This window comes from Sapajus apella, unplaced genomic scaffold, assembly GCF_009761245.1.
Source record: "Sapajus apella isolate SASKATOON/1434 unplaced genomic scaffold, GSC_monkey_1.0 scaffold39, whole genome shotgun sequence".
NCBI lineage: Eukaryota > Metazoa > Chordata > Mammalia > Primates > Cebidae > Sapajus > Sapajus apella.
Window position 1 is genome coordinate 15928665 of NW_022436979.1, and position 22746 is coordinate 15951410.

The 22746-nt window shown below is 37.2% G+C and overlaps 1 protein-coding gene across 9 annotated transcripts in view; it reads left to right on the top strand.

The window, feature by feature from the left end:
• Positions 1-22746, top strand: part of TENM3 (teneurin transmembrane protein 3) — a 471979-nt gene that overhangs the window by 18451 nt on the left and 430782 nt on the right. For 8 of the 9 annotated variants that reach the window (XM_032298890.1, XM_032298888.1, XM_032298892.1 and 5 more), the window contains exon 2: positions 5255-5533. In XM_032298890.1, the coding sequence (XP_032154781.1) occupies positions 5255-5533 (279 nt within the window). The remainder of the gene's footprint in view (positions 1-5254; positions 5534-22746) is intronic. The other variant, XM_032298897.1, reaches the window with a different exon arrangement.

Below are 22746 nucleotides of genomic sequence, written 5' to 3' on the forward strand. Positions count from 1 at the left end.
GCAAATATTTGGGTTATTTAAAATTTTGCAACAATGCTATAGTAAACAACTTGTTTAAATAACCATTCTGTATATTTAAGATCAGGTGATTTTATTTCTATAGGATGTAATTCCAAAGGTAGATTTTCTATGCTAAATGATATTTCTGATTTTAATAGAAAAGTATTTTACACAGAATAAAAGCGGCATAATGGAAGGCAAAGAAAAGATGATAGAATAAAATCATAGTGGATTTGTATAGCAGACTCACAGAATCAGCTGCTTTTCAATGATTCTTGTTTGCCCTCTAAATTTCAATACCGGTGACCTATATTTTAAGCCCTTATTGCAAACCCCAAATTCTACGTAAAATGTGGTATAAAAGAGAACCGGTAGATGATACCACGTGTTAGCGAAGATGTGCAGAATTAAAACCCTCATCCACTGCTCGTGGGACTCTACAATGGCGCAGTCACTGTGGAAAACACTCTGGTAGTTCCTCAAAAGGTTAAACACAGATTTACCGTATGCCCTAGCAATTCCTCTCCTAGGTATGTGCTCAAGAGAAAGGAGGACATACGTACACACGAAAACTTGTACAGGAATGTTCCTAGAAGCATTCTCATCATAGTAAAAAAAAGTGGACACAACTCAAATGTCCATTAACCTGTGAGTAGATAAATAAACGATGGTGTGTCCATACAGTGGAATATTACTCAGCCATAAAAAGGAATGGAGTACTGATGCATGCTATGACATGGAAGAACTTTGAAAACATTATTCTAAGTGAAAGAAACCAGTCACACAAGACCACATATTGTGGATCTTCTTTATTTGAAATGTCCAGGATAGGAAGTAGATGAGTGGTTGCCTAGGGCTGGGGGTGGGAGGGATAAGGGGAAATAGAAGGTAGCTGATAATTGATATGAGGTTCTTTTTGGGGTGATAAAAATGTTCTAAAATTAATGTGCCATAGTTGCGGAGCTCTGTGAGTATCCTGAAAACCATTAAATCGTACACTTTAAATGGGTACATTTTGTGGTATGTGAATTATGTTTCAATGAAGCTATTTTTTTTTAAAGGGACAAACGAGACCGAGAGAGAATGAGAGAAAGTCAAATCTAGACATTAGAGTAATCCAGACATTAGCAAGGGGAGAATGCCTTCCCCAAAGGGTGTTTTCGTCTTCTTGTGTAACTCTGGGCTGTCCCTTGGGTAGAATCTTTTTCTCATACAAGAGATGGTAGACGTGTTGCCCATTGGTGAACATTGCTCTGATTGCAGCTCTGAAAAATCCCTCACTGCTCTGACTAGGTTATAGACACTGAGAGAAAGGACGAATAGCTAACCCGTTTTCCCAATCCTCTTCTTTTATTAAAGAGGGAGCTGTGCTGTGTGCCAACCTCGTTTGTTATGCCATCCTTTCTACTTTGTCAAATACCCTCACTCATTTTCTAAAAATGTGAACTTAAAAAAAACTAACACAACCCACCAACGTTGTGTTTATTAAGTTTTCCTTTTCTAGATTTTCACATTTTTGAGTGTCATAAAACAAAAATGCCTAATACAATCCAAGCTAACTTTGCCTTTTAATCACAGTGCATTCCATCCTCAGGTATACTTTGTTCTTGCTACAATTTATTGTTTTGGCCCTGTTTCAAATTGTAATGGGAAACTCTTGTTGGTCCTGCTAATCAAGGTTACCAGAATTCAGCGTGCAAGAGACAAATACTTATTTTGCCAGTCTTGGCCAAATAGAATTAATATAAAGACTGTTAAAGGCAAAGAAAGAAATTAAGGCAATGTTAGAACTACTGCAAAGAACATGGCTTTTCCAATCTAGAGAAAACGTGGAAAATGTGAATGAAGTATTGTTCCTTGAAGCCAAAGCTGACTTTACACGGGATTGTGCAGTATTGAGCCTGGCCCCAGGGGCATCTTGTTGCCTTGTCCTCCTGCCTCTTCCCACTTCTCTGCACTGCCATAAAACCCTCCCCACTACAAGCCCAGCTCAGTTCAGTCCTCCCACCCTCCTCTATACCTCTTCTTCCAGTCAGGGAGCTTTCTCCTCTCCACCTTCTCTGTGCTTGTCAAAACTGCAGATGTTTTCCATAAGTGTAGCCTATCTTGCTAAACATTGCTAGATTGCAAGAAATAATCGAATAGACTAATTTATTCTAGTTTAAGGTGAGATCTTTCTAGGGGTGTTTGCATTAAACTAAGGGATCCTAAAAATAAAAATTTCTTAACCATTGAGGAGAATTGACAACAGTAGAATTTGAAGTACTAAGAGAGGTCTGGAATAGGGGTATTTTTGAATAAAAGCAGTTACTTAAGTAAAACTTAACTTTGGTGGTGGTGTAGCTCTTGGAAAATGAGTTGAAAATGACCCTCTCCCTACTCTCAAACTATACACTTCTCTGTGATTATTAATTACGTTTGTCAAGGTATTTATTTTTTAAGTCATTTTTTTCATTTAGCCCTTTTTTGTGTGAGTCACATTTACATAAACCATCTCCTAAACCAACTCATGACAGGCATGAAACATGAAAAAACAGAGTGTGAAGTGACTTAAACAGAGCTAGTGAGTGACTTTTACTTGGGTCCATCTGAGGCCAAGTTTAGTTTTCTTTCCCAGGGGAAACTAAAACAAACTTTTTAATTCAGTAAGGAAATCCAACAGGGATTCCTGCAGTCATGCTTGCATCATAGCTTCATTTCAGAAGCAGCCCTGGAGAGTTTTGAATCATTGTAAGACATTGACTTCAGAGGGTCAGGTGCTTACAGAGTTTGGGATACACGTATCAATTCATAGGGATGACATGTTGTGTATTTAGTTGCAAAGTGACCTGTGTTTACATACCTGGATAACAAATAAAGATTGCAGTTTTCTGCTTCCTTCACCTCATAGATTTTTGCATCAAGATGGCAATAGTGTGAAGTCAATCACGTGGAAAATGTTTCAAGCCACATTGTAGAGATTAGAAAGGTAGTTGTTACTGTCTTTTAATTACTCTTTTCTTTTTATTTCTGAATGTGGGCACCACTCTAAAATAGAGGAAGAATGCAGAGGCTCTTATTTATTTTTCCCTCTTTAAAAATTGTTTTGGACTGGGTGCGGTGGCCCACGCCTGTAATCCCAGCACTTTGGGAGGCTGAGGCGGGCGCACCACAAGGTCAGGAGCTCAGGACCAGCCTGGCCAACCTGATGAAACCTCATCTCTACTCAAAATACAAAAAATAGCCAGGCGTGGTGGCAGGTGCCTGCTAAGCCCAGCTACTTAGGAGGATGAGGCAGGAGAACTACTTCAACCCCGGAGGCAGAGGTTACAGTGAGCCAAGATGGAGCCACTGTACTTCAGCCTGGGGGACAGAGCAAGACTCCATCTCAAAAAAAAAAAAAAATTATTTTGCATTCTTATTTTGAAAAATCAGCATGTTTGATGGCAATATCTAGATGTTTTAGAGTCCTCTCTATGTTACAAGTGACATGTGAATATCGGTGGTTAAGCTCTTCCGCAGCAATTCCATTAACTGTCCATGTGGACGCTGACCTTGTTCAGATTTACTTTCACAAGTATAATCTGCAATAATGATTTTAACCTACTGACAATACTGTGTCTCATCTCAGTGAGCTTGCCCACTTTCTCACTGTTCAATGTGCAGGCCATTTTTCCTTTTTTTCCTCTTCTTTTACTTCTTTTTTTTTGACATACGTTTCGGTTCAGATACTTGTTCACATCTCTCTGATAAGCACAGTTTGATTTGCAGCTAATTGTAGCAACTGCTTTTCATTATTTATGAATGTTATTGTTGGAATCCATTTGGAAGTCTGACTGAGATGAAGCTGATTCCAACGTCTGATATGACCACAGCAATAAAGCAATTAACCACACTAGTTAAAATGTGCGGAGGCCTGAAGGGTGCTAATGTCTTTACAACCCAATATTTACTACATTGTCCATTAGGTTTGATTTATTTCTGAGAAGATTCAACATGTTATCATTTTATCACAAATAATTTATAATACCCTCTTTCAAAAAATATAATGTATGTTTCTCATATCAGCCTATCAGCATTAAAATGTTCACAGATTTAAGAGGTAGAAGTAGGGAAATCAAAACTATGAGTAATATAAATGCTTAATATTCTTAAAAGGTTTGGTTATGAGATGGTAGCATTTAAATCAGTCTTTGTATGTTATTATTCTTTATATATATTTTGATTCCGATTGGCACCTAAATCTCATACTCTACCATGTCAATGAGAGACAAGAAATGGAAAAGCTTTATGTATACACTACAGGCAAACATTTTTCTCGCTCTTCTCATCCACAATATTATAGAACGCGAAATTTCCAGAATAAATACAAGATTGGAAAAGTCATTAATAACAGCAGTCTTTAAAGTGTCACCTAATTTAAACACTTTTGCTTTAAGTTATTGCAGTGTCATGAGTTTTATTATGCTCAATTTATTAGTAAAGGCCTGCAGAGTTCACAGCCATTTATTTTTCAGGGAACTTGATTTTATCATTAATTTTTAAATACGTAATACTCCCACTTTATTTTTAGAGTGCACTTGATTTGCAAAGATTGGTTTACTCTGATCAATACAGATGTTTTCAGGTATGTATTAAAGCAGAAAGCCTAGAAAGTCAAAAATGTACAAAATGTGCAGCAAATTTTTTAGACGTTATACTCCAAAATTTAATGTGTATACACATACACATACATACATATATACAAAATACTATGTATTATATTGATTGCTAAGTTAAGGTGAGAAAATGTAAGAAGAATGACCAAACTCCTGTTTCTACTGTATGAATAACTTATCCTTGAAGGGAACCTCTTCTCTTCCAAAGGAGTGACATCTGGGTGGGAAAATTTTATTAAGACTGGAGCCAGGACACAGAAAATAATTCTGACAACTTCTATTGCCTCACAAGTCTGCTAAACAAAATTGTGTCACTGCATTAATCCTTTCTCAGGGTCGAGTTCTCATGGTTGGGGCCACTTTACTTGCCCATCTCTCTGGAGGTGCGTATGGGCTTAAATAGTTGACAAAGGAGCTCTAAGTTGGGGCCCCGCTCTCCTCCCATAATTGCACCCACTGCCATGTGACGCTACTGTAAATGCCTGGTGCTGATCCCTGAAAAGCCTGAATGTTTGAGTGTTTATTTCAGAAAGACATTCTTAAAAAAATAAATAAATAAAAGAAACTAACACTGAACGCATACTCACTAGTTGTTATCTTTTTTTCCCCCTAATTAGGACAGAATTTTACCCTAAGGCAGTTAGGAGTTTGTGAACCAGCAACTCGAAGAGGACTGGCATTTTGTGCGGAAATGGGGCTCCCCCACAGAGGTTACTCTATCAGTGCAGGGTCAGATGCCGATACTGAAAATGAAGCAGTGATGTCCCCAGAGCATGCCATGAGACTTTGGGGCAGGGGGGTCAAATCAGGCCGCAGCTCCTGCCTATCAAGTCGGTCCAACTCAGCCCTCACCCTGACAGATACGGAGCATGAAAACAAGTCCGACAGTGAGAATGGTAAGTTTCCTTTTTTGCTCTATAATGTTGGCGTTCAGTGATTCTGTTTTGGTTACTCCAGGGCGGATGATTTTTTTTCTCTCCTCCTTCCTCCCATCCTTCTTTTTCTCTCTTTCTCGTCCATTTCATTTTTAATGTGGTAGAACCCAAGAAATGTCCTTGAATAATGCATCTTTTCCTGGAAAAAAAATCAGTATTTGACATCAGATTGTTAAATTAGACAAGCAGTCTATGATATGTTGGCTATAGTTTTGAAAAACAGTTTATTCATCTACAAAAAACAAAAATTAGCTTTGACTTACCTTGGATCATGTCACCTGTTGTCCTCTGGGGTAGCAAAGCAAGTGTTGATAAAGTTTACCCCAGAGCCGTCTTGCAATCAAAGATGTCTTTATAGATTCCTCTTGAAGATATCTCAAAGAAGTTGCAGAATCTTAGAATGGATGAGTGAGCATGCAGAATAGTTCATTAATAGGGCTCAAGTGATTGAAGAACAAATTTGATCATGCTTTAAACTTACTAGTTGGTGAGAGCAATTGAAATCTTGGTAAAGAGGGGGAGAATGGCCTTTGATGTTCTTTGGGGACTGGATTACTATGCAATTAAATCTACACACAAAAATTGGATTTTAGGATATCCAAATAGCAGCTTTGTATAGTGTAAGAAAAAAAATGTCTTTATAAGTTATTGGGACTTTTTTTCCTATTGCCAATGCAGGATAATTTTTAAAAAGTCAATTTATATGCAATAATAAGTTTTGAAGAAAACTTAATTTTTAGTTAGTGCTGCTTCTAGGAAGAATTGGGGCATCAGCAGCAATGCATCAAACAAAAAATTCTTCTTCAGCTTTTAATATTAACAGTGTACTTGCTACTGTAGTCTTCAGTACAGCTATTAACGCTATGCATATCCTGTGCATCAGTAAGCCAAGAGAAAATTAAAATGGAAGAACTGTATGACATTTGAAAAGAAAAATGGTTGTTTTATCAATGATATTTCAATTTTATTATTTATTGGGTGACTTTGCCAGCTTTGCTTTGTAAAAGGAAAGCAGAACTCTTGCTAGCTTTCAGTTTCAGCAAAGTCAGTGTGAAGTGGTATCTAGTGCCTATGAGCTGTTTTCTTTCTATTCATGAGAAAAGGTCTAATTTAAGCCAATGCAATCAATTTCTTATCTTATGTAGAATATCTTAGTGCCTTAAACCAAAGTCAAGATCAAATAATAACAGTATACTCAATATCTTAATTTTGGAAGATTCAGTTTTTAGTGGAGGCCGGCTTTATTTCAACTGAAAAGAAGAAATAAGGACAGTTATTTTGACAAAATGAGCCTTAGAATCAGGCTGCCAACATTTCTCTCAGCCAATCCATTCACCTTAGTAAATCCTATGTTTATATCAATTTTCATAGTGGATTCAGAAGTCACTAACCTTAAATATGTATGTTTTGAATAAATATTGCTTCCAGCTGCTCTTCACATAACACTCCTTGAGCAATGGCAGGTACAAGGGTCATATTCTAAGGCAGCACCCAGCATTTAATTTTCTTAAATTACACAATAAAATCTGTGATGTTATGGAAGACTAGAATGTAACAGGATAATGCGATCAGTTCCAATTATCATAGATCATCCATATCTGTATCTATCAAATATTTTTTAACATTGGGTCAGTTTGCTCTTTCCACCCAAAACTCTTACAGCACCTCTTCCTTTCTCTCTAAGAGCACAGGTATCTTGTTATGGTATCTGTATTGGTAGAATATAAATTAATTTTATTATTTTTAAAATTATACATCTGCTAAAAGGATCTCATGGTGAATTCCCAAACACATGTATTTTTTTTTTCTTTTCAGAAAATATAAACTTTGTAACCTTTAGCTAATAATATATCATATCCAAATGTTAGGGAGAAGGGAAGGAAGACTTGTGAGTTTCTCACACCACTGCCCACTCCATTTTCATGGATTAAAATTAATCAGAGGAAGAACTTGTTTCCCCAAGAATCTACTAGACCTTGTTCTTTGAGTGATGTAAAGGCAAGAAAAGTTGCCGTCTTTAATTCTCCAAGTGGTGGTTAGGAAGCAGAATGAAGAGAGACAGGAAGAGTGTCAAGGGCCTTGCCTTGAAATTCAGAACGTTTGGCAGCATTTATTAAGAGTAAACAGGTCAGTCAAGTTAGAAGTATAAAGTGTCAAAAGCAATGTTTGTTGAGTTCAGCAACATGATGACTTAAACTTGTGTTTACTCTTTTTCTGAAGGTTCAATTGTGGTTGTACTTTTAAACAACGTTTTGATGGTCTGAGAATTCCCAATGAGAGTGGTTTAAAGAAAGAAACAAAAGAGGAAATAAAATAGATACGTTGTCTTAATGAATACTGGCTCTTTCATATATTTAAAACATGTGTCCATAGAAACTTTTCAGATTAATTTATTTCTTCTCAAAGTTCAGTGATTACTTAGAAGGAACAAGATTTCATTTAATGTAATTAATTATATTAAGATATGGAGAAGCATAATTTTCTGAAGTATTTAGCAGACCTTATAATTTGGAATTGTGGAATTAAACAATAGCATTAAGGATTTGTTTCCTGATAGTAAAAATTATGTGTCTTTTCCTTAAACTGGGTTGTTGTATGAAGTGAAATTTGCAGTCATATATAGGTTCTTCTAACAACTTTATAAACAACAGTCTCAAAACTAGTTCACATTTTTACCTATATTACCACTTTTAGTCAAGTAATTCTAATGTAAAGTTACAAAAATAATTCAATTCTGCTATCTTCAGGAATTTTAAATTGCCCTAACTTTAAAAGCTATTGATTTTCTGGTTATATTTTCCTTTGACTCTTCAATTCTTTTCATTGTCTACTTTTATTCATTTCTATAGTAGCTTGAGATGTGTCCTTGGAAGTTCTATTATATCACTAATGGTTGAAAAGAGAAGGATATGGGTGAAATAACTCACCAAAAGGAAATTAATTTAAGAACCAGATGCTGATGTGTTTTCATCTGGTTTAACATGGGAGCTTTCCTTGACTGTTTTCTTCATTTGAAATAACTGTGAATGAGGCTGTTTTCCCTAGGAAAAAAAAAATGTTATTTAACATTGCAAAATTATGCAAGCAGCGTGTCTGATGTTCTACTTACAACTTCAAAGAAGAATTTAGTCACTAAAAGGGATAAGATTTCATTTATTTATTGATAAAGAGGCCAACAGTTCAAGTTAAGAAGGTGCTAGAACTGCTGTGAGGCTAATGAAATTTTGATGGCCTGAGCATCCCACAACAGTAAGAGAACATTCGGACCATGTCACAGGGCTCTCTGTTAGCTGAGATTCAAAACAAGTGATAAGATTTATTCTTTTGCAAAACTAACTTTTTAACAGCCATAGGGATTTGCTGTTACAAAGAATTTTAAGAAAAAAAAATTTTTTTATAGTATACTGAGTTTCAAATGTAATCCCAAATAATAATCTTGTTTCAAATGAAGGATGTGGGAGAAACCCTTTCTTGGCACCCACTCGTTGTGGTGTCATTGTTGTGAACTGCCATGCACCGGGGCAAATTCTGGAGGGGCAATGATTTGGGATCACCGACAAACGGCAGTTTGAGTAAAAACGGTTGAAAGGTTATAAAGTCAGTGTGATAGGACTGATTAAAGGCAGAATTCTCAGTATGCTGTGGATTCTTGTAGGCATCTCTCCTGCCTCCCGTGACTGAAATCCCACCACCCAGCTTTGCAAGAGCTGTAATCGGACCTCAATTCCAAATACCTATTTAAATGTCAGGAACAAAGAACTTTTTATTTTTCTTTTCAAAACATCAGTCTTTAAGCTTTAAAAATGTTTGCATGGAGAGTAACTGAGTGTTGAGTTGTGCAGAAAATCCAAAGGGTAGTGTTGCTCCTTGCGTCAAGGAAATAAGAGCCAGAAGTCATCAGGACATTGACGATATTTTGCAAAGAAATATAAGTGGAAAAACATGTAATAAAGTTAGGTTTGTGATTAAATAAATAAATAGTTTGCGTGTACATCTCTTGCCAGCAGCAGCCAGGCCTCCATTGTCCTTTGTCATCCAGCAGTGTGGCATTGTCACAGGTGGCTGGATTTGGAATCATACTGGTCAGGGCTCACATTCTTTCATTCATCCCCTTAGACAGTGACCCCTTGAATCACCTAGACAGGGAGTTGTCAACTCTTGCATCCTTTGTCTGCTACTTCAGCTGCGTGCTGAGTTCCAGAGGGGAGGAGCTCTCAGGTTGGGGTCTTAATTCCTTCTTCCTGCCTCCTCAGCCTGTTAGCGCCCCCTTGGAGAAAGATGACCTTTGATGTAAGGCAGGCTAGGAGGAGTTGGCGCTGCTCCTCCACCTCCTCATGACTCAGGACCCCGAGAGCCTCCACTGAGCACCGTCTATGCGAATGTGATGCCCAGAGGCGAGACACCTGGTTTCCTATGGGCACTACCAGCCCTATGAGTTTAGGGCTGTTGTGAGAATTAAATGAGTTCAGATACGTCTGGTGCTTACCGCAGTGCCTGGCATCTATTGAGTTCCGTCTAAGTGTGTGCTCTTATTATTTGTAAAAGGTGGAAAATTATATCTGTTTTATGTGGCTATGAAGATGTAGTTAAATAAACACTATCAAGTGCCTACCTAGTTTGGACCACAATGGATATCCCCTCCTCCTCTCCCCAACTTCTCCTTTCTTACCCCTCACCCTACCCCAGGGCTGCAGTCATCAAGTGTTCTGGCAGGATGGAGGAGAGCTAACGGTGTCTTCCAGAAAGGGAACCGATCATTCGCACAGCCTGGAATTTCTGTCACCATTTATTGACTCTCTTATTTTTCTCCAAAACCCAACGTCCCTTTTAATTTACTGTAATTAAATGAACGTACATTGAATGGTGCTAATAATTAGTCTGATGGCTGTAGACTTCAAAGATTTTAGTATGCTCTTTCCCCTCCTGGCCAAAGAAAATTTCGAAAGTAGTGTTTCCCTCAAAGGCATGTTACTTAGACAGCTGGTCAATTAAAAGGCAATTTAACTGATGCTCATCAGTTCACACAATAAAATAAATCATTCCAAGAAGACTTCATTTCTCACCTGGGTTTGAGCAATGTACCTTTTGTAGGACCCCACTAATGCCACATTAATTGTGCATGATACTGAAATGTTATGGGCTAATTTAGCTAATGAATAAGGGTATAACATTAAAATGCAGCGTTTTTAAATGGAATAGACCCTTGCTTTGCACAGCTGAAACACTTTTCAAGAAACCAATTTTACTTGTCCTTTGAAATAGTATTTTAAAAGTCTACTTTCTCTATGCAGAGATAAAGTCTGAAAGTTGCATTGTTGTATTTTAATAGGAAAAAGGTGTACCCCTTAAACCAATTTGATAAACGACTGTAGTGATAGCGTTTACATCAATCTCTAAAGAGAGAATTTCAGCTATTTTGCAATCCAGATTTCCATGCCAGGCAGAATGTGTTCTCTGGAAAGGGGGCAGTGCCATTCCTTCTCTTCCTGAGTAGCCACAGGTAGGTGAGAGAGTGAGGAAACAGACCTATAGCTCGTCTAGTGCTGATTAAATTCTAGGAGTGTTTGTGAGAAACTGCTAGCCTACTATGTCGTGTAATTGTGATGATTCCAGGACTATGAAAATGCCATATCTCTCCCGGCTCTTTGCGGGAAGGGGTACTGTCTTGGTTTTCTGAAGATGATTTGAAGAGAGGTGTACTTTCTCACCTCACTAGCATAATTCCATTCCTTCAACTTTATCCAGGAACCTTTCTGTGAGCCTACCTCAGACATTGATTGAAAGACATAAAATGGAATTCTGTTGCTATAAGAATCACATGGCATTTCAGTGTTCTTCTAATTTTATGAGATTCTATTACACATACTAAACTATAACTTGAATATAAATTTCACTGTGGGCCCTCATCCGGCATGTGATGGTCAGTTCTGGCATGGTCTCCCGTGATAAATTATATTTTATGTTTTATGTGCACTGGAATGTCAAAAATAGCAAAAGTAATATTTCAGTGGGCTTACTAAATCAAGCTCAGAATTAAAGTGCTGCTTCGCAAAATGCTGTCAAACAGTTTCTAATATATAAAAATAATTACATTTCCTTGATAGATGTACATTTACAATGTCAATAGTGACTTGTCATTCTTTGAGCAAAAGCTTCCATGTTTAAGGATGAAATAGGTTCACTTCATGGGTATGTGCAAGTCACTTTTTAGTATAACAAGTTATGATTTAAAGAAAATTCTAAAAAATTTAATATTATGAAACTAGAACTAAAACAACCATAAAGTTCACTGCTGTTATTATACACTTAAGTATTTATATACATTTATATTTTTCTGTTCTAAGAGGATTTTCAGAAAGCTTGGCAGTTTGCTACTCTTCACATGGAAATTGCCATTTCTGTTAGACTCAATTTGTGTACTAAGTGTTTTTGTTTAAAGTGTATGGAATATATGCTCTCTCTGTTTCAATTCTAAATGTTCTTTTAGCTGTAGAGTTGAAATTAAAGTGAAGCATGCTATGAATGTATCAAAACTGATGATGCATGTTATTTTGATTTTTGAATGTGTTTTTGATATCCTTGAAAAATCACAGTGGTAGCAGTAAAATTATTTTAATGAATTGAATAGCAGTGAGTGCTGAATCAGGTTTATTGATGTAATTATCACTGAAATAGAAAAAATAAGTGTTGGAGCCATAGAACATTAGTTTATTTGCCATTCTGTGGGCATTCAAGTGTTTGAAAAGCAACTAACTGAGGGGGATTTTTTGGTGTTATTTAAAGAATATTCTTCTCAAGTCATGATAACTGTTTATTAACATTATATACACATACAATTTGATACATGATTATCTTGCATATTATTTACTGAATAGTTTGAATACTAACTTCACTATATTGAAATTTTCTTATATTTATCAGTTGTCTTGAGATTGTTTTCCATAATAAATAGGCTGTACACAAACTAAATGTGAAGCCTAGCATGTACGTTAAAATGGATAGAAATGCAGATACACTTAAGAAGAGACCAACTAAAAATGTCTGATGACTATTGCCTTGACTTGAATCACACAGAACCTGAAAACTGAATCAAGTTTGAATGTAACTTATTGAATAGATTTCTTATTTAGTATATCAACTAAGTCTTCATTCAACAAATAATAAATGCTGAATATCGTACCAGGAGCTGGAAAAACAAAAATGAGTAAGGTATATTCCCTGATGTCTAGAAGCTCACAGGCTGGTTGGACAAACTGGCAAGTAGGCATGTCATTAGGTTTTAATGTGGCTAGTGTGATGGCAATAGAATATGCAAAGTCAGTGTCAGCCCAGAGTTGGTTGTTGCCAACAGAGACTGGGGGCAGGAGAGGAGAGAATGTTTCATACAGAAGGAAGGAAATGGCGTTGAACCAGAGCCTGAGGATGTGGAGAAATTCAAGATGTAGACAGAACAGCAAAGGAGAATGTGTAGCATCCCTGGGGAATGCTCCAAGAGCCACAAGGAGTTTGGTGCCTAGAACACGTAAGGCTGCGCAAGCAGCCCCAGAGCATACCCAAAGGGTCTTCATGGTGAGGCCAAGGGATTTGCACTTTTTCCTGCAGGTAATGGGGAGGCTCTGAGGGATTTTAATGCAGAGGAATACTCTGGTCATGCTTACATTTTACAGAGTACCCTGAAAGCAGTGTGGAATGTTAACTGCCTTTCCTCAAAGAGAGCAACCTCCCTGGGGACATGGCCCTGTTCACTGTTGGACTTCTGTGCTCATCTCACCTAATACCTGAACCTGGAAATGAAGGTTTTGTTGAATGAAAAAATAATTGACTTAGAGGTCAAACTTGGAAGCGAATTGGCCAATTAGGTAGTATTGTAATTATCAAAGTGGGAAAATAGAAAAGTTTGGATCAAAAACCAGGAAAGGAAAGGGAGACCCATTTAAGTAGAATCAAGATTTGATGATGAATTGGGAGAAGAGAAACATTTAAAGAGACTATCTTCCCCAACATGAGAGACTTGGTGAATGGTGGTGTAATCCAAGTTGAAGGTTAAAGTATTTTGTTTATGGTAAACTTAGTAATTCACATGAGAACAGATAGAATTTGAGGTGTCTGTAGGCCATCAAATTTCAGTAATTTATTAGGCAATTATATATATATATATATATATATATATGAAATTCAATTACATTTTGTGTAAAAATATTTACTCTGTGATCTATATTATTGCAGTTAAAGCTGCAGGGCAGAATTAAACCTCTTTCTGAAAGCAAATAGAATGAGAAAAGAAGAGAAGTCAAGCTAGAATCCTAAGCTCACCAGTATTTACCATAAAGGTGTAGATGAAACACCAATAAAAGAAATGAAGGACCTTTTGTAGAGGCAAAAAAAAAAAAAAAAAACGAAAAGATTAATTGACAAAAGACAACAAAATAGACATACTGTCATCAGCAGAGTCAAAAACTTCTGAAAGTTGCCGGGTACAGTAGTACCCACGTCTGTAGTCCCAGCACTCAAGAGCCTGATGTGAGAGGATCTCTTGAGCCCAGAAGTTAGACTAGCCTGGGAAACACAGAGAGACCCCATCTCTTAGACAAAAAAAAAAAAAAAAAAAGCCTTCCAGAGAGGATAATTTATGTGTAATGGGTGTGGAAGTCAAATTGTGATAGGTTCAGAGTTGAACCAAAACTTTAAATGTGGCACCAGCAAGTGGAGGTTATTCTTTCCAAATCTCAGCTAAGAAAGGAGAGAGAGCGAGGCTGGGGAATTCAGGGATGGAGGTATTTGTGTATTGAAAGACATTTCAGCATCTTCATGTGGAAACGAGAGGAGCAGCGCAGCAAAGGGAAGGTGGAGTAGAGAAGACTGAAGGGAAATGGAACGCGTCTGGCCTCTGAGAGATCAGGAGCAAAGGGATCCTTGGAGTATGAATGCAGCTACCTTTGACTCCCTCAAAACTTTTATCTTTTATGGTACTTTTCATCTCACAACTTTGTATACACACAACATGTTCGCTATAGAAAAGGTTTACTAAAAAATATACGTTTCTAAGATTGATTGAAATCATAACCAATTTCAAGTCAGTGTAGTGTCAATTGATAATATTTGATAGATCTGAGAGTCCACGTCATCAGAAGGTTTGGTGGGGGAAGTACATTCTTATCCAAAATTGATTATTTTACTTGAAATAATTCTATACAACTGTAAAACAGGAATTACACATCCAGATTCTAATGGAAAACAGTTATTAGCTTTGGAGTCAGAACTATAGGAATGCTGCCAATACTACTGCAGGGACATGGGTAACTTCTTATTTCCTTTCGTTGATCCTTGATGTGTGTGTGTATTTATATATATATTCATATATGTGTGTATGTGTGTATGAAGGTGTGTTCATATTCATATATGTGTATATGTATGTGCATATATTCATATATTTGTGTATATATATGAACATGTATATCTATATATTCATATATGTGCATATATATGTGTGTGTGTATAATTTTTGCCCTAAGGTCTAAATGAATAGCTAAGAAGTAAGTTTCCACTTTAGTAACTGACACATAGTTTTACCCTAACAATCTTTTTTGCTTAAAAGCAAAATGCATGTTTATAAACATAAAGTTATATAATTAGATTTAAGTTTTCAATGAACTAGATTTAAGTTTTTAATCGCCCACTTTTATTTTTCACCTGTGTGTCTATATATATTCTAAAAAAAATAAAAATTGTAACTTCAGTTTTGATATAAGTTTCCACATACAATTAGATTTTTTTTTTTTTTGTAACATAGTACTTTTTTCATGCTGTGATTCATCATAATTTAACATATCTGCTACTTTTGGACATCCAGGTTTGAACTTTCACTGCTATAAATTATGCTGCAATCATTATCTCAGTGGCTAAATCTTTGCCTCTAATTCTGTTATTACCTTAGGATAAATTCTTGGAAGTGGAATTTCAGAGCTAAAAGGCATGTACAACCTAAAGCTTTTGATACACCCTGTCAAAATGCACTGCAAAAAAGCTTGTATCAATTTATACTCCCAACAGTACACAAAAGTGCCTTTTCCCCCAGGACATTGACAGGGAATGTTTCCATGCTTTAAATTTTTGACAGTTTGACAGATGAAACAGTGTCTTACCTTTGTTGTAATTTGTATTCATTTGATTAATGAGTTGAATATATTTTCACATGTATGTGCCATTTGTGTTTCTTCTTTTGTGAATTGCCAATTCATGCCTCTGTCCATTATTCTGTTTGGATGTATGAAGAAATGGGTCACCCAGGGTATAAGGAAAACTGAAGGCAGAGATGGACTTTGAAGACACCAGGGCAGTGACTCTGCTTTTTCTCCCTTATGTACATGTAGCCTTGATGAGACAGGTTTGGTTGCAGAAGGTGGGCCTTCTGCTCATAGATGTAGGTGTAAGTTTCACAGTAGTCAAGAACAGGTGTAAATGAGCTGGGGCATAGCACTAATGTGTGGTCCTAAAGTCTACCTGGATGCTGCCTGTACACTTTTTACTGCAGATTCTAGGTGCCAGATTCTAGGTGCATTTACTCCATTTCAGAGTAGCAAGTTCATTTCCACAAAGTTTCTGTATCCTTATTGAATAAATTTTAAAAAGCATATTAAAATAAAAAAACATAATGCTATTTAGGTGATAAATAGCATGGGGAGGTAAATCTCTTTTCATCAATCCATAGAGTGTTGGAAAAGAGGCAGGAGATATATAGAAATAGAGATACAGCCATGTATCACTTAACCCATATGTTCAGAGAAATGCATCATTACACAATTTTGTCATTGTGTCAACATCATAGAGTGTACCTACATAAAACTAGATAGTATAGCTCACTATATATCTAGGCTACATGGTATAGCCTATTGCTTCTAGGTTACAAACCTATACAGCCTGTTACTGTACAGAATATTGCCGGCGATTGTAACACAATGGTAAGTATTTGTGTATCTAAACCTAGAAAAAATACAAAAAATATATGGTAGTATAATCTTATGGGGCTACTGTCATATATGTGATTCATTATTGATCAAAACATTATTATGTGGTGTGTGACTATAGAGATATAGATAATTATGGACATGGATATATTTTTTTCTTATTAAGTTGCAAATAGTTTTTATATTTTATGAATCCTGTTAACCTTTAATCTATTTGTAAATATTTAGATCTTAATATTCTGCAAATATTTTCCTGTTTGATTTTGTTTAAGGTATTTTTGATATAAAGGATTTTTTACAAACTTTAAAATATAGTCAAATCAGTAATATTATTTACTGGTGGCCTCTTTTGTGTTTAAAATAACAATTTTACTCTACAGCAAATACTAATTATATTTTTTTCATTTATATGTATGAATATAATGATATTTTTCCCTTATTTATATGTCTATGTCCTTAAGTATATTTACTGTATATTATATATATTACATTTAATCCATCTGAATTTTATAATGTAATAGTTGAAGTAGGAATTTAATTTTTTTTCACATTATCCACTTTTGTAAATGTCATTTAAATTTAAGTAGGGAATACTTCATTTTGTCTAATAAATGTATGTTAATCTACTTATATCTCAGTAATGAGACATTAGTAAACATTTCTTCAGTCAAACCTTTGCAAAGAAATGGGATAGGATTTGTGAAATATAATAGGTTTAGATACTAAACTAAGATTTGATGATTCCTGATAGATTTAGAATGCTAACTAAAAATAAATATTTTCAGGAATACACAATTAGCTACTAGCAATGTAATGTGTAACCTTCAGGCATTGCAAAAAAAAAAAAAAAAAAAAAGTCTAACACTAGAAAAGCAGACTTAAAGAAGCTTTTGGAAGTTAGATTTGATGCCAGAAGCAGTTATCAAGATCTATTTTTCAGTAAAAATAAAGTGTTAATCCTGCAAAAAGTCAGGTTACATAAGCACATAAGCATAACATTTAATCCCTATATTACATATTTTGAGAGATAGTTTTAAGGAACAAATTTTTTTTTTGGTGTCAAGCTTATACGCTTGTAGATACTGGGCTTTAAAACAAGGAAACAATTAGAAGACAAAACAACTACATTGCTAAACTGCACATCGAGAAGAGAAAAGCAATGAGGATTCAGGAAGGAAAGACTGCAGAATTTGTAGGTCGAGCAGGACTGCGAACGATGATAAGATCTGTTAAAGTGTAGCAGGGGAGTAGTACATGCTTGTATTTGGAACTGCTCCAGGAAGCAGTGGAACCAACCAGGGAAAACAATGGTAGTATTGTAAGGAGGCCACCAGATCTGGAGAGATCCCCTTGGGAAGCCGTGGAAGTTAACGTTGACAGTTCAGTGGAGTCCACTTACGCAGAACTGTGAACGTCATGCCAAGAGGTCTAAGACTGTCTCTAAGGGTAGTGTCTGGCCAGCCTGTGTCTTAGAGCAGGGTTGAGACGCAATTAAACAACGAATGTATTATATCAGGATGAGTTTGGAATTGATGAGTCAAGACCCGTTGCGAAATAAGAAGGAGTTATGTCGTGAATAGAGTGGAAGGAACAAGTTGTAGCAGTGTTGACAGGGCTCTCTAACGTGAGAAAAGAAGAGTCCTTAGCCAAAAAAGACTCCAAGCTTTTGGCTGCAGAACCTGGAGAAATATTTCTATAATAGAGAGAGAAAGGAAAAGCCCATAGAAAGATAGTTAAAATAGACTGTCATCTGCACAATTACATAAAGTCATAGTGCAGAAGAGTTGACATTGAGGTTTGTGACATAGTATATAGTATATAAAAGTGCTACCGAACCCCCAGAATCAATGTGGATTTAAAGGAAAACATAATAGATGGACAGTGAACAGTAACCAATCTAGTTCAAAATGGGGCTGGGCATGGTGGCTCATGCCTGTAATCCCAGCACTTTGGATGCTGAGGCGGTTGGATCACCTCCTCAGGAGTTCGAGACCAGGCTGGCCAACATGGTGAAGCCTCATCTCTACTAAAAATACAAAAAATTAGCTAGGTGTGGTGGCACACACCTGTAATCCCAGCTACTTGGGAGGCTGAGGCAGAATTGCGTGAGCCCAGAAGGCGGAGGTTGCAGTAAGCCGGGATCCTGTGATTGCACCCTCGGTTGGGCAACAGAGCTAGACTTTGTTTCAAAAATAAAAATTTTTCCATCTTTCCTGAGTCATTCATTAGAACAGTCAGTATCTAATAAAATACTGCAGCTAGTATCTACTAATTCAATGGTCAGTCAGTATCTAATAAAAATACTACAGCATAGGAGTCTAATTAACATTTAGATACCTGTACTACAATACTCTAACGTACACTAATTTGCTACTAGAGTAAGACCCTAGCGATTGAAAAGCAGAGTCTGAGAATGTCTTATCCCCATACGTTTTAGTTATTTCCTGCCAAATCTCAAAACAATCACAACATAAAATAGATTTCCTGTGTTCTTGACTTTGTATTTATCTTCACCACAGCATAATGAGGGTTTTGGAGCTGAAATACTTTCCATGGGAACCTCCTGAGAACAGGAGCATCGGAGGCAGGATGGTGCGTGGAAGCAGGCTGTAGGATTGTGAGAGTAAACCATATTCCCCTCCACCTGTGAGTCTCAATCCTGATTAAGATTTTAAATCAAGCTGGTTGAGTTTTGTAGACGGCTTGTTAAAGACACAGCAGATGTCCTGACCAGTGGGCCCTTTAATCCCGTAAAACAGCTTTTATTGTCCACCTTTGCATCTTTAGCGTTTCCATGTTCTAAGTTCCTTAGTAGCTTAGTTTCTAACTTCCTTAATCGGTAATACCATTAGCAGATTGAGGGCTCTTACTATTTTATCTCAAAATATCGAAAGATGAGTGTGGAGGATCGGAGAGGAGCATAGCCTCTATAGTGTTGTTTTGAAGTGTTGTTGTAGTTCCACCTGTGTGTCCCCAAATTGATCTCTAAAAGGGGTAAAAACTGATGCAAAGGGACCTATTTCGAGGTGAAGGTTTGTTCTTGAAAGGACAAGAATATTATTACACAGGTAAGGCTGGGCGTGGTGGCTCAAGCCTGTAACCCCAACACTTTGGGAGGCCGAGGCAGGTGGATCACACGGTCGGAAGTTTGAGACCAGCCTGACCAATATGGCGAAACGCCATTTCTACTAAAAAAATACAAAATTTAGCCAGGCGTGGTGGCTGGTGTCTGTAGTCGCAGCTACTAGGGAGGCTGAGGCAGGAGAATCACTTGCACCTGGGAGGCAGAGGTTACAATGAGCCGAATTTGCCACTGCACTCCAGCCTGGGTGACAGAGTGAGACTCCGTCTCAAAAAAAAAAAAAAAAAAAAAAGAATATTGAGCCAGGAGTGATGGCTCATGCCTGTAATCCCAGTACCTTGGGAGGCCGAGGCAGGCAGATTACGAGGTCAGGAGATCAAGATCATCCTGGTCAACATGGTGAAACTCTGTCTGTACTAAAATTCAAAAAAATTAGCTGGGTGTGGTAGCACGTACCTGTAGTCCCAGCTACTCAGGAGGCTGAGGCAGAGGAATTGCTTGAACCCTAGAGGCGGAGTTTGCAGTGAGCCGAGATCACCACTGCACTCCAGCCTGGCAACAGAGCAAGACTCCATCTCAAAAAAAAAAAAAAAGAAAGAAAAAAAAAAAAGAATATTGCCCATGTATATACCCGTGAGTCTTGGTTTCTTCCCCCATATTGTGAGAAGTTTGCAGGAAATGTGCAGCCCATTCATAGTTGACAGCTGTCGGGCAAGATTTACTTTCCTGAAGAAGTATAGGAGAGTGTCTGCTGACCCTTTCCATGAGATGTGTTTCTTCTCCTATTTTGATCTTGTGTTTTCCGTCACAAAAATCCTCTTACTCCAACCAATGCTGATTCCGTGATTCAAACAGTTTGTGTTCCCTACAAAATCCTTTGACTTCCCCCACAGCAAATGTCATTACTGTCCAGAAGCATTTTGCAAATGGTCATTTGTAACTGTGACCTTTCCAATGATAATTGCTAAGGAGTTTGGATGTGAATGTTCTTTTTATTGTTCTTCAGAAAAACCATTATATGAACATCTAAATCGCAGAGAAGTTGATGGAGGCAGAGACAGATATTTGGATTTTACTCAACACTTACTGTGTTTAATCTTTTCAGCCATCCTCTGAGGTTAGTAGCAGTATCCATATTCACAGAGGAAAAAAAACTAAGGCTTAGAGAGACTCTAAATCTGTGTGACCTCGCTAAGGTCACACAGATACGGAGTGACAAAGCCAGGAGTTAAAGCCACAGCCTAATTCTAAAATCTGCTGAGTAAACTTCCTGTTGTGTGGAATCTATTTGTGTCCAGAGAGTAGTAGAGTATAGGCCCTCAGATCACTTGCTTTGCAATGACAAAGAAAGAGCTTTTTCTATTTAAATATCCTCCCTGTCTTCATGAGCTTCTGCGCAGTGGAATTTGTTTCCTACTTCTTAGTTTAAGATGTAATCCTGCTATATTAAGAAAAGTTTCTGGCCAGACACAGTGGCTCATGCCTGTAATCCCAGCACTTTGCGGTGCTGAGGCAGGCAGATCGCCTGAGGTCAGGAGTTTGAGACCAGCTTGGTCAATATGGTGAAAGCCCATCTCTAGTAAAAACAAAAAATTAGCCCAGTGTGGTGGCAGGTGCCTGTAGTCCCAGCTACTCAAGAGGCTGAGTCAGGAGAATCGCTTGAACCTGGGAGGCAGAGGTTGCAGTGAGCCAAGATCGCACCACTGCACTCCAGCCTGGGTGACAGAGTAAAACTCTGTCTCAAAAACAGAGAGAGAGCAAGCAAGAAAGAAAAGTTTCATAGGCACAGTGGTAAGGGCATTTGATAAGATAAGAGATCTGGTTTCTTATTCTGGTTCTATCATTAATTCATTTTCTATGTTAGACAGTTCACCTGGTGTCATTGGGTTTGAGTTTCTTCAAATTGTGCCTTCTTATTTTAATGTGCATTGTTTTATCTTTGATGAAGACTACAAAGCTAATTTAGCAAAGTTTTTTCCTGAGGATTTCTCCTAAGGGAGGAAAGTCATGTTGGGTCAGGATAGGTCTAGCAAAGTAAAGATGTAAAGCATAAAAATCCAGGAAACCACCTGAAGTGGTAAGAAAAGTTAGATTTATTTTTTGCATCCATCAAACATAACCCAAGTTTCCTTTGCTTCTGTGTGTCTTTTGTAAGTATCATGTCTGTGACAAATGGAACTTGAACCCATACAGCATACACTATCGCCTACAGAGCTTTATCTTTTATTTTGTTTTGACTGCTAGTGGTATTCAGAGAGAAATTTTTTGGTGAGTACTTTACTGTACCTAGCAAGCAGGTCCTATGTTTAATAGACTAATAAAAAAATAACTGACATTGCCTGAAAATTTTAATCAACCTTTTAAAAAGATAAGTTTGTTTTAACAAAAAAGAGACAATAACATTTTCCCTTTCGAGAAAGATTTGGTGTGGAGCATACTGTTTTGCTTAACCATGGTTCTAATTTCTATACATGAGTCATTCCTACCCCAGATTTTCCTGAGTATTATTATCTATATCTTTCTTGAGATACTACCGGCTCTTAAAATGCAATCTGCAGCAGTTCATTATTTCACTGTGAGAATATTCATGCGATTATCCACTTGTTTCTAGGGGAAATGATCTCTGCAAAACAATTCTGCTTTCTGTTGCTAAAGGATCTGCCACATAATTGAATATCATAATCATAAATCTGCTCTGGACCTTGAGAAGCATCAGTTTTATTTTCTGTAAGGAAGCCTAGAGAGACAAAGCTGAACTAGGTGTCCTGGTTTTTCTGAATTTGCCTCTGTTTGTGTTTAATTTTTTTTTTCTGCTTTTGTCTTAAGCTTTTAATATGAAGTGGAGACGTTCGGTCCTCAGCTTCATGGCATACTTCTTTTTGCATTTGAGAAGCAAGGATGTTATCCTTCCTTTCTCAAAACGAATTAGACCAATATTCATTCCTTCATAAATTGTTCCTACCTCTAGCCCTAGCCATTTTCATTATTCGCTGAGCTTTTTCCCAGTTTATCTTGACTCCTTCCTTTCTGAAGACCTCAAAAATTCTCCTCCCCATCACATGTCCACCTGTGCGCGCGCGCCACACACACACACACACACACACACACACACACACACACACACACAC